At 34.0% G+C, this 14628-nt stretch overlaps 1 protein-coding gene and 1 non-coding gene across 17 annotated transcripts; one reads left to right on the forward strand and one right to left on the reverse strand.

Annotated features, from left to right (window-relative positions):
• Positions 1-2224: 2224 nt before the first annotated feature.
• LOC138187981 (piggyBac transposable element-derived protein 4-like) lies at positions 2225-6684 on the reverse strand. Of its 16 annotated transcripts, XM_069129328.1 has the most exons (5): positions 4837-5766; positions 4628-4731; positions 4279-4424; positions 4029-4195; positions 2225-3935 (listed from the first exon to the last, which is right to left on the reverse strand). In XM_069129328.1, the coding sequence occupies exons 4-5, from the start codon at positions 4034-4036 to the stop codon at positions 2252-2254; spliced, it is 1692 nt and encodes a 563-aa protein (XP_068985429.1). In that variant the 5' UTR covers positions 4037-4195; positions 4279-4424; positions 4628-4731; positions 4837-5766; the 3' UTR covers positions 2225-2251. The 16 variants fall into 16 exon arrangements, with proteins under 16 accessions (XP_068985429.1, XP_068985426.1, XP_068985427.1 ...); XM_069129325.1 differs by lacking the exons at positions 4029-4195; positions 4279-4424 and adding an exon at positions 5905-6042 and having other exon boundaries at positions 4837-4951; XM_069129326.1 differs by lacking the exons at positions 4029-4195; positions 4279-4424 and adding an exon at positions 5800-6034 and having other exon boundaries at positions 4837-4951.
• Positions 6685-9524: 2840 nt separating this feature from the next.
• LOC138188560 (U2 spliceosomal RNA) lies at positions 9525-9716 on the forward strand. Its single transcript, XR_011175549.1, has one exon. It is a non-coding gene; the product is annotated as a U2 spliceosomal RNA (small nuclear RNA).
• The last annotated feature ends 4912 nt before the right edge of the window (positions 9717-14628 follow it).

A 14628-nucleotide genomic window follows, 5' to 3' on the forward strand; every position in this document is an offset into this window, starting at 1 on the left:
AAAAACAAACAATGAAACACTTATGACGTATTACAAATTTATTAAGCTCCTGATCGATCATTTCAAATGTGACTTTCGAAGACCACAAATACGGCTTTCAAAATCATCGGAAAACAGATTAAACAATAAACTTCACATTCTTGATGTTAAAGGGAAAAAACGGGACTGCATTGTCTACTCACTTAGAGAAATACCAAGTGGTAGACGCCAAGCAAATTACTTTTATTCAACGTGTATCAAGGAGCTTGCGATGCATATCGGTACACGTTACTACTCGTTAAAAAAATGTAAGATACAAAACTAATTTTTGTATTATAAATATGTTTCTTAATATCTAATAAACCAGATATGAGAATAAATTACTAGATTGTGAAGTTAAACTATTTGAATATGACACGATTCCTGTTCGCACACTTTCCTAGAAAGACATCGACGAGTTACTGGCAGATAAGCCGGGAAATGGTTCCGGTGCGAAGGGTCAATAGAAAGTAGTAAAAACGTATCCATTTTTTAAATAACAATTAATTGTCATTCGTTAGCACTTATTTTAACAATAATGAATAATGAAAACAGCTAATGTCAATTTTATTATTGCGTTTGCATAACCCTATATATAGTCATAGAAACATCTAAAAGAAGAAATGTGTGAATTTCGAGCTTTGAGAGTCGTGAATTCATAAAAAAAAAAGAAAATGTTTTTAAATTGAAATTGTGAAATTTAATTTTGGTCACGAATTAACGCTTTACAACGGTCGATACGACTTGTGATATACGCGCCAGCGAAGCTATTTTCGAGAAAGCTGTTTTTTTTTTATCCGTTGCTGCAATTAGAGACACATTCATGTATCTTTTCTTGCGAAGTTTTCGTGTCAGCGTCAACAGCATTCACAAAAATCCCGATTTTCTGTAGGGCTCAATTGACAAACGGCTAGCGACCCCCTGGGTCACGCAAACCTCGGCTTAGCATGAGATAACCTCGTGAGCGATTTTTCAGAAGTATAGGAAAATATAATTGTTCTTCACCTCACCACCTAGTCCTCCTTACCTCCATGTATTGACAGTTATGCTACTATTTCTGTATGTCAGTTGTCAGTTTATAAACTTGTTACGTTTAACAATCAAAATAGTAACATAAAAAGAATAAACAATAAATACACAGTTAGTATTAGTTATAAGTTAAAGTATATGCATCACGTCTTTAAGAAAAATTATAATTTAGTTATCAAAAACTTCATTCCAATGTTCTATATGCTGTTCTATATTTGCTGTTCTATAGTTTCGTTATTTGCAAAATGCAAGTTTGCCAATAGCAATTCAAAACGATTACGGGACATTCTGCTGCGTGGAAATGAAAAATTGTAAAGACGGCTCGTTGACCAACATGTAACAGGCGGTGTCTGTACTCATCTGTAGACATCCAAACCATTAGTTCGATAAATTTTATAATTTCTTTGGAAGTGGTGGGTTTCCACTTCCTATGTCAAGTTTGACCGGTCACTTCATATTGATGTAATTTTTGCTCTGCATATCTATTAGTCTCTGTGACTAAAAGGCTTATCACTTTTTCATCAACGAATAACGAAAAGATTTCACTTGCGCTAATGTCAGACGGCAAATCCATCAAAAGTCCGCTTTTTCCGGTGAACGGAAATGTCTGTTGCATTGAATATTGTTCAATGAATTATCAATATAGTCGAATTTCTCTTCTTCGTCTATGGCAAGTTCTTCCAACGTGTCTTTGAGGTCTTCGCTTGCACATGTGTCCTCAATATCCGAGTCCGAACTCGATGAAATTCTATTTATAACTTTTTTTCTAAAATTCACTACTTCGTCATCACTACTCTCCTCGCGTTCAAATATATTTTCACGCTGTTTACTGTGAACATTTTGAGGATGAAAAAATCACTGATATACGTGGCACAAGTATGCTTCTCGACTAAATGAAAGATCTGAGATATCTGCCATGAGATCCCTCGGAATACTCTAGCTGGAAAACTTATCGCTTTCTCCATTTCAAAACTAAATAAACTTTTCTTTAGAATGAATCGAAGGCGATAAACAATGAATTCCCACTTAGCGCTCTATTTACGTTCTGCGTACCGGCGGTCGGATTTCGGCCCCGCAGGAAACAGCCGAATCACGCTGGGCGACGAACGTGTTAAGCGTAATTCGCGTCAAACTCAGCCATACAGAGAAACAGCCCCGTGCAAAATTCAGCCGTAACAAAGAGATTAATAATTTACTTTAATAATTAATAATACAATTGAGTGTGATATATTTTAAAGCACGGTATGACACATAGACCCACGTCACAATCTTCACACTCATAGCGCGATCTTCGTCTTACATCATTCTTTGAACATATGATACAGTTTCGTAACGCTTTTTTAGATTTTGTGGACCTACAGTACGATGGAAAATGTTTTCCGCTTAGTCTGAAGGGATGATCTGCGATAGATTTGTTAGAGCTAATGTTATTATTCGTATAACCGAATTTTTCGAAAATTTCTTTAAGTAATCTAAGGTGGAACGCTCGCATTGTTACTTTTTCTTTCTCTTGAAGCTTATATAAACAATACGCGTTCCAGATTGCCACATCAAGCAGATGGAAAAAATATATTTTATACCATTTGACACCTTTTCGGACTGATTGTACACTTGATATTACTTTGTCCCTATTGTTAACCACACCCATATTGGCAATGTAATCAACAATACAAGACGGTTTTTGAATAATTTCTCCAGTCTGATAGTTTATTTTTTTAGTATTTATATAATCCGCGGAGTGGGAAGTTGACAACATATATACCTCCCGTTTGTCTTGCCACTTGAGAGCGAGCATATTAGACGATGATCGGAAGCATATTTCACCCTTGTTTAGTTTTTCCTTCATTACAGGCATTTCTCTTCTTCGCGGCTTTACGGTGCCGCACGCGTTAGTTTTATTATCATGTAAATAACTGAATAAGGTCGGGCTGGTATACCAGTTGTCAACAAACAATGTGTGCCCCTTTCCTAAATATGAATTCAATAATGTGAGTACAACCTCAGCCGATTTTCCTAGATATTTTTCGTTCATTTTTGTTATTTCGGAATCGCTGTCGGCATATGCAACAAAATTTAGTACGAATCCCGTTTTGCAGTCGCACAATACAAAAGACTTGATATCAAACATATTCCGTTTGGACGGGACATACTGCTGGAATGATAACCGTCCCTTTAACAATAAACTTTCATCCACGCATAAATAGCGGAATGGAATAAAACAATTTTGAAAGGAACGACAAAGCTTATTACAAAATTCTCTAATTTTTATCAGTCTATCGGAATTAACTAACTCAATTTTACTGAAGTAAAGAATGCGTAATAGGAAAACGTATCTGTCTCTATTCATAATTTTGCCAAAAACATCGGTTCGCAAAAATTTATCCTTTGTCCAATATTCGGAAAAATGTAATTTCTTTACTCGCGACATTAGTAAACGAATTACAAAGAAATTGTATATTTCACTCAATGTTGTTTCTCTTTCGTGAGGTTTTAGGAAAGAGCGCTTAGAATTGTCCATCATGAATTTGCGGTATTCATTTGTTTTTTCCACAATAAATGACACTAATTCTTCACAGAAAAATAGTTGGAAGTAATCGATCGGAGTTGCAGATCGATTAAGCTGGATTGTCATGCCAGAATTGTGGGAATCAAATTTATGCACTTGCGGTTTCAAATTTTCATATGACCAGATTATTTTTCCGCATGTTGTCTCTTCGTGAACATCGGAATCTTCTGATTCGGACGAATTTAGTGTTCTCAATTTTTTTCCATTCTTCCTATCACGTTTGTTTTTGGTTAAGTCATTTTCGACTTCCGAGTCTGTTTCTGAATTATAGCAAATTGCTCTTCGTTTCCTATTTTGAAGTGACATTTTGAGGTTGAAGATTCTAAAAAATTAGAAGGATATGAATCGGCATGTTAAAAAGAGCATCTAATAATGGTATATTTATTTTAACAAAAAGCAACAATTGATACTTCACACTGACATATCAAAAGCAAAGACTATATATTACATCTACATATTGTTAACACTCTCAGGAAACGTTGTGAGGGCAAAAGAAGTGTGAAGCAAGACAAATGAAACAGATCATTTACTTCAAACGGTGAATGAGTCAGTAGAGTGAGCCACTATAGTGGCGCTTCATACCTAACAGGTTAAAAATAAACGAAGGTATATTTGACCATCATACATTTCAGATACTTCCTGAACATGGTATTTTTAATACATACCATGAAAAGATAAATAAAGAAACGACCAGTAAATGCTAGGGTTGTGGTGAAGAATCGGAGGATGCACAGTATGCTCTTGAAAACCATGCAGAAAAAACGCTGACTCCTAGAAATCTCACTGATATAGTCGCTGAGAGTGAACAGCTCTGGAAACATTTTAATGAAATCTGTAGGACGATTATGAAGAATAGACAAGAGAAAGAAAAAGAACATGAATTCTCTAGAAGAAGCAAACGCAGCAGGAGTGCATAGAATATTCCTTAATAAAAATCCTTAATTTTATAGCTACCGGACACTATCACACGATGTGGAAACAATATTACTATACTCACTACAGAAGCTATTTTACCTTCGATGGAACTTTGTACTTGATGGAACATTAAGAGTCCAAATAACCTCGATGCATGTGGTAGTAGATAGATGATCCGCCATTTCATGTATAACACTGGATAACTTCCCACAACAGGATGATTCCAGCATGGAATAAATACAATTTTAGTATATTAACGAAGAAATTTTAGTATTAATGTTAATATAAATTAAAAAATAGTAACACACGGATGCGAGGTTAGGTTGCTAACGGAGATAACACGTGGTAATATTCCTGTGTTGTCAATGCTGTCGATGAAACGTGAGACACAATTATTCCACAGTCACTCACTGCATGATGAACCTGCACAGGTGTACATTAATTATATTGCTAGAAGAAAGAAACATCATAAGAGAAACTGTCAATCACGTGCCGAATAAACGATTAAGCTATTAAGTTAAGCATTGCAACACTATGTAGTTATGTATTACGGTAAACGCACAAAAGGCGAATCCACTACTTTGCTCAAAAATTTAATTAATTTTAGCTATATAATTAATTGGTTATAGTAACACTTGAACACATTAGTACACGTGTTGATAGTTGCGGCTATATTAGACAGAACGAACATAGCACAGAACTAGCAGCGCTTGAATGAGATGCAGCAGGTTGTCGAACTATGATACAGTACGGTCGATAAGGTAGTTGAGAGCAAGACTTATTAAATAAATAAAATTTATTAACAAATTATAGCGTCAAAAGGGACAAGATGCCACTATGTAATATACAAACACACTAGTACAAATTAAAATAAAACAAAACTACACTATAGTACGCTGTAAATATTAATAAAAAAACCGTTAATTAGTTGATTATTTGCAATATAATCAAGATTTTCATATTTTATGAACACTAGAGTTATGATTTATCATTCTAAATCCTATGAACAATAAGATCGAGATGATAAGAATATAAGAATATAAATATTTCAAAGTATATACAAAGTCACAATCTAACTTCTTACGTGAATGAGTTCTATAAAATATGAAAATAAACAAGGGGGAAAAATTAGAACTCACTGGTATACATTAAATTGGTGCAAATTAAAAGCACTCGTAATATAAATAACTGTAACCATCCACGCATACAGGAATTTTAATCTCTATCAATGAAAGAATGCACTATCATAAAGCGTTATTTACACTACTTACAAAGCAATAATACACGATGCCTATGCATGAGATAAGCTCAAATCATAAAATAATAATTTACTATATAGGACAATAATATTACTGATAAACACATTGATATTTCACATGTAGAGTAAGAGGTTTAAACGTAATCAATACTAAATGCACCGTAAAAATACACTGAGCGGTACGACATACATAACGATCCCACTTAGTGACATAACAAATAGTTAATAATACTAAGACTCTGGAATTTTAGTGAAATAATACGATATTTCGATTGAACTTGAAGCACGTGTTGACACTTGGGACAGAAGACGGCCATCTTGATACGACTGTGCAAGGTGGCTAATTAATAATTAACACAAGAAAATTATAAATTATTATATCATTCTACGTAAAATATGTAAATAACATGAAGAAGAAACTATCTCAATGAAATTATGTTGTATATACTAACAACAAATAACCAAGACATACATAATATGAGAACGAATAAATATGAATACACATGCATGACAAATAAACTACAATAATATATATGTCGGGTTTACATTAGAATTAGGGTTAGGAGCGTGAAACGAATCTTCATTAGGATTACACATTGTTGTTATGCAATAGAGAAGACATTGACTAGTGCAAATATGATTATTAATACAAGTGTGTATATTCTAGAATTGGTAAGTAACCGCGGTGATTAGACACTAATGACAATAGTCTTAGGATCGGAAACGAATCCGCGGTCAACGGGATAACAAATGTACTTTCTTCCAAAGTCTAAGTTGGACTCGATTTACTTGTCTACGATACAAGTATTACTAAACTAGCTCTTTGTTAAAACGTAAAATATTCACCGAGCGTAAAGACGCTATGTAACTCGCTAGTGAGACCTCACGAGAGAATGACTTTCCGTCGCGATGTTAATTGGTCAATTTCCATGTTGGTGGATAGAAAAGGATGCTAGCCGTCCTTGAGGGAAGGTTGCTAGCGGGAAGCGTCGTTCGTTGGGACAAACACTGTTTGTCTGTTTGAAGGACCTTAGGTAACTAGATCTTAATGTTTATAACAGCCCTCAGGCTAGCTGAACATGTACTGTGGAGATGCGTCGGCATCTGGTAACCATCATACCCGAAGAATAGGGTCTGCGTGTGGCGAGCCACAGGGCAGAAACCGTTGGAATGTTTACTGTCGCGTGCCGCTACAAATATTTCTTTTAAGGAGAGCTATAGAATTACTCCATACCTTTGTTAGACAAAGCGTTCATCCCGTGACCGCGGCTACGTTCGGCGACTGGCTGTCGCCTCGAGCCCAAGTTCACTATCACAAATCTCGAACAAATACAATCGGATCGAATGACGACAATTGTTTAATTACGCCTATAGTAGAATCTAGATTATGGTGTTAAGGGATTTTCCCGAAGTTCCAAAGGAAAAGCTCCGATTTCCTTTCATCTCCGACATATAAATCCAACAGAGTGACGGTTCAAAATGTTACAACAGAATAATGTCTTGAGCGCTAATTTAGGAGAGTTTTATATTGAGGTTTTAGTCCCTTTGGAAGGGTTATCGTCGAACGTGTCTCAGAGGCGGCTATTCCGTTACCGTCCGGCTACTATTTCGATAGTTGTGGTATGCAGGACGTTTCGTCTACCTGGTTACTTTTTCCGAGCGAATGGCCTTCTTGAGCGTGTGATACCAGTTTCTGTTGGGAATGTTGCGGTTGTAGCATCTAACTATTTAACCATGAGCAGTCTATTGGTTACATATGATTTTAAGATGGAGTAGTAGGTGTGTAGTAGGATTTTCTTTAGTTTGAACAAAAGCCTTTCATGCTCTTCAATGTTGACGCTTTCTCTTTCCCATAGCCTAAGGTAACGAAGGACAGGTGATCACCCCGGGTGTTCGACTTCGCATTTTCTTACATTTATAGATCACACTTAAATATGGTATTCGTACGTTGTGCATGACGAATTTTCACTGTACTTCAGTAATTTTCGTTTCTCAAAATAATATCCAAATTCATACAGCATTTAATCAGATTTTCTTCTTCTATACTTCTTAGTGCTCTTATGTTATATAAAAATCTAAATATTGAAGGACGGTGGCCAATTTATTTGAATCTAATAAGCCATCTATGAGAAAAATAGTATCGGGATTATGTGAATGTGAATCTTTTGCTTCATATGCATAAAAACGTTTCTGCTTCCTTGATATGACTTCTTTAAAATTTAATGAAAAATCGTTATCGTTAGACTTGCAAGTTTTTTTATTTAGTAAAATCATTTACTCGATAATTTATAAAGAAATCTTTTAACCCTTTTAAGAGAGATATTTTAAGAGCTAAACTCTAATCAGCTTTGATTTTCTATGGATTTTTGCTAATATTAGAGATAACAAATAGCAATTCGTAACGAATAATTGTTGACAATACATATTGAAAATTAATTTGATTCTGAAACAAAGCCTGCGAATCACTTTTAATTTGAGGATCATCTGCTGCTTCACTTGATTCTTCTAATGCATCTTGTATCTTATCTAAGTTATATGTAACTGTTTTAATAAAGTCCAATCAACATTCCCGTCACGTTTGTGAAAGTATTTTCAAAGTAAAAATTTCGCAGTGCTTTTTTAAAATATTTCACCTTTGGGACGATTCAGAAAATATTACGTACAATCTTTGAATTGTTCCAACATAGGACATTCCTGTTAGAACAGCCAAAACCACATTACCTGATATTTACCCTATATTTAACCTATATACTATATCAATTAAACTATTATTAATATAATATTAATTAAACCTATATACGGTGTATGGTACAAAGAAGGCTTTAGAATTTTCTGATAAAATACTAGTATGGACGCTATTTTCTTTACATCTATCATATTGGCTTCGCTATTATGAGATTATCCTCAATAATCTTTTCAATTCAATATTTAAATTTCAAAGTTCGTTTGCTTAAGATATTACAATTATATTCATCTATTTATTATCAAACGTGGAAACAAATAACAATAAGTGCATGGCTCGGGACAAGTGATCCACTTGCCCGGTCTTAAGAACGATATTGTTTATAATATATCAGTCGTGTATTTTGGGAATGTCGGAACTAAAATAATTCAGTCTTGTTGTTCGAAAAACATCAAAACTGTTAAAAGACGATTTCAAGGATTAAGGATGGAAAATTACGAAAACAATATTCGCGATCATTGTTCCTTAGACTCTACTCTTTTTTCCAACATTTTTCAACAGAAGCTGTTGAAACCTGCTAGCCTTGGTCTATGGCATAGTATAGAAGAGAACTTGATTTATTGCATCCTCAAGTGCTTTCGCTTGCTCTGTCCAGAATCCATGGTGACGAAGGCGAGTATTTTATGAAATTAGACACAAAAGAGGAAAAAGGAACAAAGGCACGTTTCGTCACCAAAGTCTGCGAGCAAAATATAGGATGAGATTTAAACGAATATTAAAATGAATTTTATCATCTACAAACTTATGCTTCAGGATACTCTTGTAATTTTGCCATCGCAAAAAGATCGACGTTGTTCATAGTATATAAGAAAACGGAAAATCACGCTTCGCGGACGGAATAGACTATAAACCGAAAGTCGCTAAATGTCAGTACAGTAAGATCAGGCTAGAGTATTTGAAGATACCACCGCTAGGTGGTTTTTTCAAGGTGCCGTTTCTCGCTGGAAAATTTACGAGATAGAGATGTTATATTCGTAGACAAAGTTGAAACTGTTATCGCTTCTCGGCCTTATGGCTAAGATCAAAGTGTAGTATCTGTTCTTATCAGCTTAATATCTGATACACTTCCCATTGGGAAGTCAGAATATTAAACTGATTTTTGGAATCTGACGGAGGATAGGAGCTTGCTTCGCCTCTGTCGTGAGTCGACCTAGCCTTGCAGTACCGCTAGGATTGGCTCGATAATGCATATATAAACATATAACAAACGGTTTTTTAATTTATTATTAACATTATTTTGAGATTGGTCATAACTAAATACTGTATCACTGCGACGTTATTGTACCTGAATATTGCCTAGTCTTAGTTCTACTTAATTAAGTGAGTAAGAAATAAACAATTACAATCAAGTGTATTAATAGTTTGTGCAAATATTTTGTTTTTATGCAGAATATATTTTTAACTTTTTACATGTTACATGATGCACTTTATGATGTATTATAGTTTTAATATCTTTATTTGTTTCAATATAGAAGAACGCTGTACAGTTGAAAACTACTACAGAGTTCAAATAAAAGTACAGTATAATGATTTAACCCTTTCGCTGCGAACATCGCCTTTAGACGTTTAGCCACATAATATATTTCTCTGTGCATCGTGCCATCCGCGCGACCGATCTCCCACTATTACGTCGGCTGCTCAGAGAGAGCAATTCGTTTCTGTGCGCTCCGCAGCGAAAGGGTTAATCATACTAAAGATAGTCCTCATCGAGCCACCAATATCTATCAACATTTAATTTATGAGAATTAGAAAAATCATTAAGTCAGGTTGGACATTGCTTAGGTCAGCCCAATAATAATCACCCAGAGTATAGATATGTTTTCGTCATAAACAGACCTGTAATAATGATAAATGGTGAGTATTGACAACTCGAAATATTGATCATCGTGAAAACTAAAGTAGGGAATGAGGGAATTAAAGAGAACATTTCTTATGGAATTCCAGTAATTACGGGCCAATCTCATCATAAACAAATCTATTTTCAACATTGCTGTAGAATTATAAAGCATAGTGTCACTCATATACTTCCTAATCGAAGACGTGAATCTGCGGTAAAGGCACAAACTTGCTCTAAAGTACCTGCTTTCAAAGCATCTAATCTGTGCGACGAGACTGGGAGAGATCACACGGGAAATGCATAGAAAATAACAAGCTGAATTAAAATCTTATAACAAACGAGTTCCACTTTTGTATTAGGCTTTTTGATATAGCAAATATATATACCTTATTAATTAAGAAAGCTCTATTAGCTTTTCCTAATTGCATCTTAATGCGATCATCGATCGCAGCGTTGAACCTGAAGTTAATATCAACTTCTAGGTATTTAAAATAGCTCTTATGGAATATCAGCATCTTGGCAATAAAAGTGAGATCATAAAGTTTCAATTTGTGTGAGTATTCAGTAATATTATAATTGGGCTTATGTCATTTAGATATGCACGATCTAAATAATACCGTTTCAGACTTGTCAACGTGTCCTCAGCTTCCAATTTGCAAAATATATTTGAACTTTGTTAAATAAATCTTTTAGCCTTTTGTTAATAAGTGCAAATAATTGATAATAATCGTTAATAAAATAAAATTGTTAATAAAAAAATTTGTAATAATTGAGTGTTTCTCATGACTAATGTTTATAACAAAACCGTCTGCGAATGCAATCTCGTTTTTATACGGATAATTATTAAAGTCAAACAACAATACATCATTAAAGTAAGAAGAGAATAGTATAAGTGAACCTTGCATTGTATTGATATTGCACCTTGTTGGAGACGGTTAGAAATATTAAATTCCAAATTGGGATCCATACCGTCCGGAAAGGACATAGAATCATATTAATAATCATATGAATTAGACATTTGGGAAAGTTTTTGCCAATTAGCTTAAGCTAAAAGAGATAATGTACATCTATTAACGACCTTCCTAAACATTTTGCTAATACTAGGCTAATACTGAGGTAAGAGTTAAGTAGGTCTAAAATTGACAGAGTTGGTACTATCTTTTTCTTTTCTTAGGAAAGGAATTATCTTTACTTTTCTTCAGACATGTAAAAAATATGCTAAATCAAAACAATTGCTTAATATATCTATTATTTTAATAATCTTGTTATAGCTTAGTAACCTAATATATCTTAATAAATCTAAACAAAAAGGTGTAATCTGTGATGTAAAGTAGGAAAATATGCTTAAAACCGATGCTACAGGGAATACTACTGCAATTATAGGAACTTTTAGCCTTTATATTTTTAAATATGGACTTTAATTTTTTGTAAAAAACAAAATAAGATTGGAATGATAAATCATTGAGGATTATCCACAGGATTGATTTCAGATAAAGTACATGAAATTCATAAAAGTAAATAAAAGTATATCTATTTCAAAATAACAATTAATATTGCGGTTACAGCGTCGGTCGACGACATCAAGAGTATACTATATCGGAAGACGTGTCGTAGACTCTAGCGCGAGATATAATTTTGTCTATAACAAATATTACAATATTTTGATGTTCTATAATGCAATAGTTATTAACGCAATTAGTTTCACCAAAAATTTCATAATTTTGTCTTCGCAACCCTATATCTAATCGCAGAATCATCTGAGAAAAAAGATGTGTATCTTGAACAGGACGAAAAAGAGCTGTTTATCGGTTTTAGAAGCAGAACACGGACATGTGTGATTGCATAATTTTAGAGCATAAACATTTATTGCACCAAATCACGATTACAATAAGCACGTACGAATAAAATAATAAACTACATACAATACGATAGAGCACGGTAAAACGTATACAATGTTTAATTTCTCATAACTACTGTTTACACAATCTTGACGCAACTAATCTTTACTTCAGAGCAGAACTGTTCACGTTAGGGCGGTTCGCTATAATCTAACGATAAAACAATCTAACGATCTAGCGCTTGCCAACCAAAAAGATTGCCTTCAGTCGTACAGCCCGGTGTACGATCCGCAGACAATCGTCACAACAATATGTGTAGATTTCTAAGATTTAAAGTTGTGAAATTTGATTTTGGCCACGAATTGCCGCTTTCCGGAGCATTCTGCAACATTTGGTATAATTTATAACAAAACTATTTTTGAGAAAGTTGTTTTTATCCATTGCTGTAATTAGAGACTCAGGCATGTATTTTTTCTTTAAAAGTATTCTTGCCAACTTCAATAACGCTTTGCGACAGTCATAAATTTCGAGTGTTGAAAAAGCTCGCTTATCGGAGGTTTAGCAACATCTCACATCAAATATCTCAAGCTAGAAAGAAATCCCACTACCTTTAGTATACTATTCTTTATCAAATGAAGAAATTGTAAGTGGCAAAGCCGGAATCAGTGTTTGAGGTGGATGTAACACACTAAAATTTACTTCGGATATTATTAGAAGAAGATGGCGATGACGAAATTCTTTTAGCACTTTTTATGAGAAAAAATAAATGTACAAAATTTGAGATAGAGGGATTTATGATATATATCAATAAGGAACCATTTGGCTGAATAACGAAAAAACATACAAAGAGTTCTTTAGATTATGCGACGCGGTCAAAATCAAATTTCACGAATTGAATTTAAAAACATTTTGTTCCTATGAATTCACAACCTCCCAAAGCTTCGAAATCCACACATATTTCTTCTTTCAGACGATCCTGTGATTACATTAGGGTTGTGAAGACATATTTTAAGTGAAACTAATTGTTTTAACTCGTAATTATTGTTAAAATAAGAATATTTAATGACAATTAATTGTTATTAAAAAATGTATAGGTTTCACTAATTGCTATTAATTTTTACTAACTAAAAATATATTTTTAGCATAAGAATATTTAATAACAAGTAATTTTTAATAATAATTATTGGGTAAAAATTAACTCTTAAAATAAAAGTATTTAATAAAAATTAATAGTTACTAATTCGGCTGCTATGGTCGGATCGCAAAATAGCTTCCAAGCCAGTCAGATGCGTATGTCACGTCGAAGACAGAAGAAATCACGAAACCGATAGATCGGCAGTTCGAACGTTTCACGAATAAGGTGAAGGAATTGAACTTCATATAAGATGATGGAAATTTTATTGTATAAATCCAACGGAGTGACGGTTCAAAGTGTTACAACAGAATAATGTGTTGAGCTCTAATTTAGGAGGGTTTTTATATGGAGGTTTTAGTCCCTTTGGAGGGGTTATCATCGGATGTATAACAGAGGCGGCTATTCAGTTGCTGTTTTGTTATTATTTCGATAGCTGTGGCATGCAGGATGTTTCGTCTACTTCATTACTGTTTCTGAGCGGGTGGACATTCTTGAGCGAGTGACACGTGTATCAGACGCAATGCAATACTTGAAACTTGCTTGTTGAAAAATAGAAGCAGTGCTGTCCATGATATTAACGCTGTGGTACATGTGTCAACACAAACATGGCATACATATATTGGAACTAGTGCGGCTATGGACATCGCCCATGTGATTCGAGTTTTAACAAACGTAGCCGCATATGGCGCGGGGGTACCGGAAGAAATCCGTCCTTAATTAAAGCCTTAATTAAAGCTTACCGTCACGCCGACGAATATTTTTTCGTCAATTCTGAAGTTTCATAAGGCTGCTTTCTAAAATATTGTAACAAACTAAAAAGAAAACACTGTTTGCAAAAATTTTATCATTTCTTTAATTTTTGTAGTAATAACTCCTAAATTCATAATAAAACTAGTAGATGATAAGTAATATAGACGCAATGGGAAGGTTATCAATTCTTCACCGGTAGTGTGTATTTTACAAAACAATGAGTATAAGTATTTTCTTACACCATTAGAATATGTAATACCACCAGAAAACGGCGGTATAATATACATACGTACATTGGCAGTTCGAATGAAAATAGGAAAACGTTTGAGAGGCGTTCCCTACATACTAAACAAGATAATAATCAATATTGACACTTAAAAATAGCAGAAAATATTCTAAGGCTCGATAAAGTTTTTGAACTAATGCATGATCCATTTTTTAATATTACTCGTACTTTATTCATACAAATTGTTATGTATTCTATGGCTTCTTCCAACATATATATATGTCGAAGATGAAAGGACATCGGAGCCTTCCCT

The sequence above is a fragment of the Bombus flavifrons genome, chromosome 16 (genome assembly GCF_040668555.2).
Source record: "Bombus flavifrons isolate JBK064 chromosome 16, iyBomFlav1_principal, whole genome shotgun sequence".
Taxonomy (NCBI): domain Eukaryota; kingdom Metazoa; phylum Arthropoda; class Insecta; order Hymenoptera; family Apidae; genus Bombus; species Bombus flavifrons.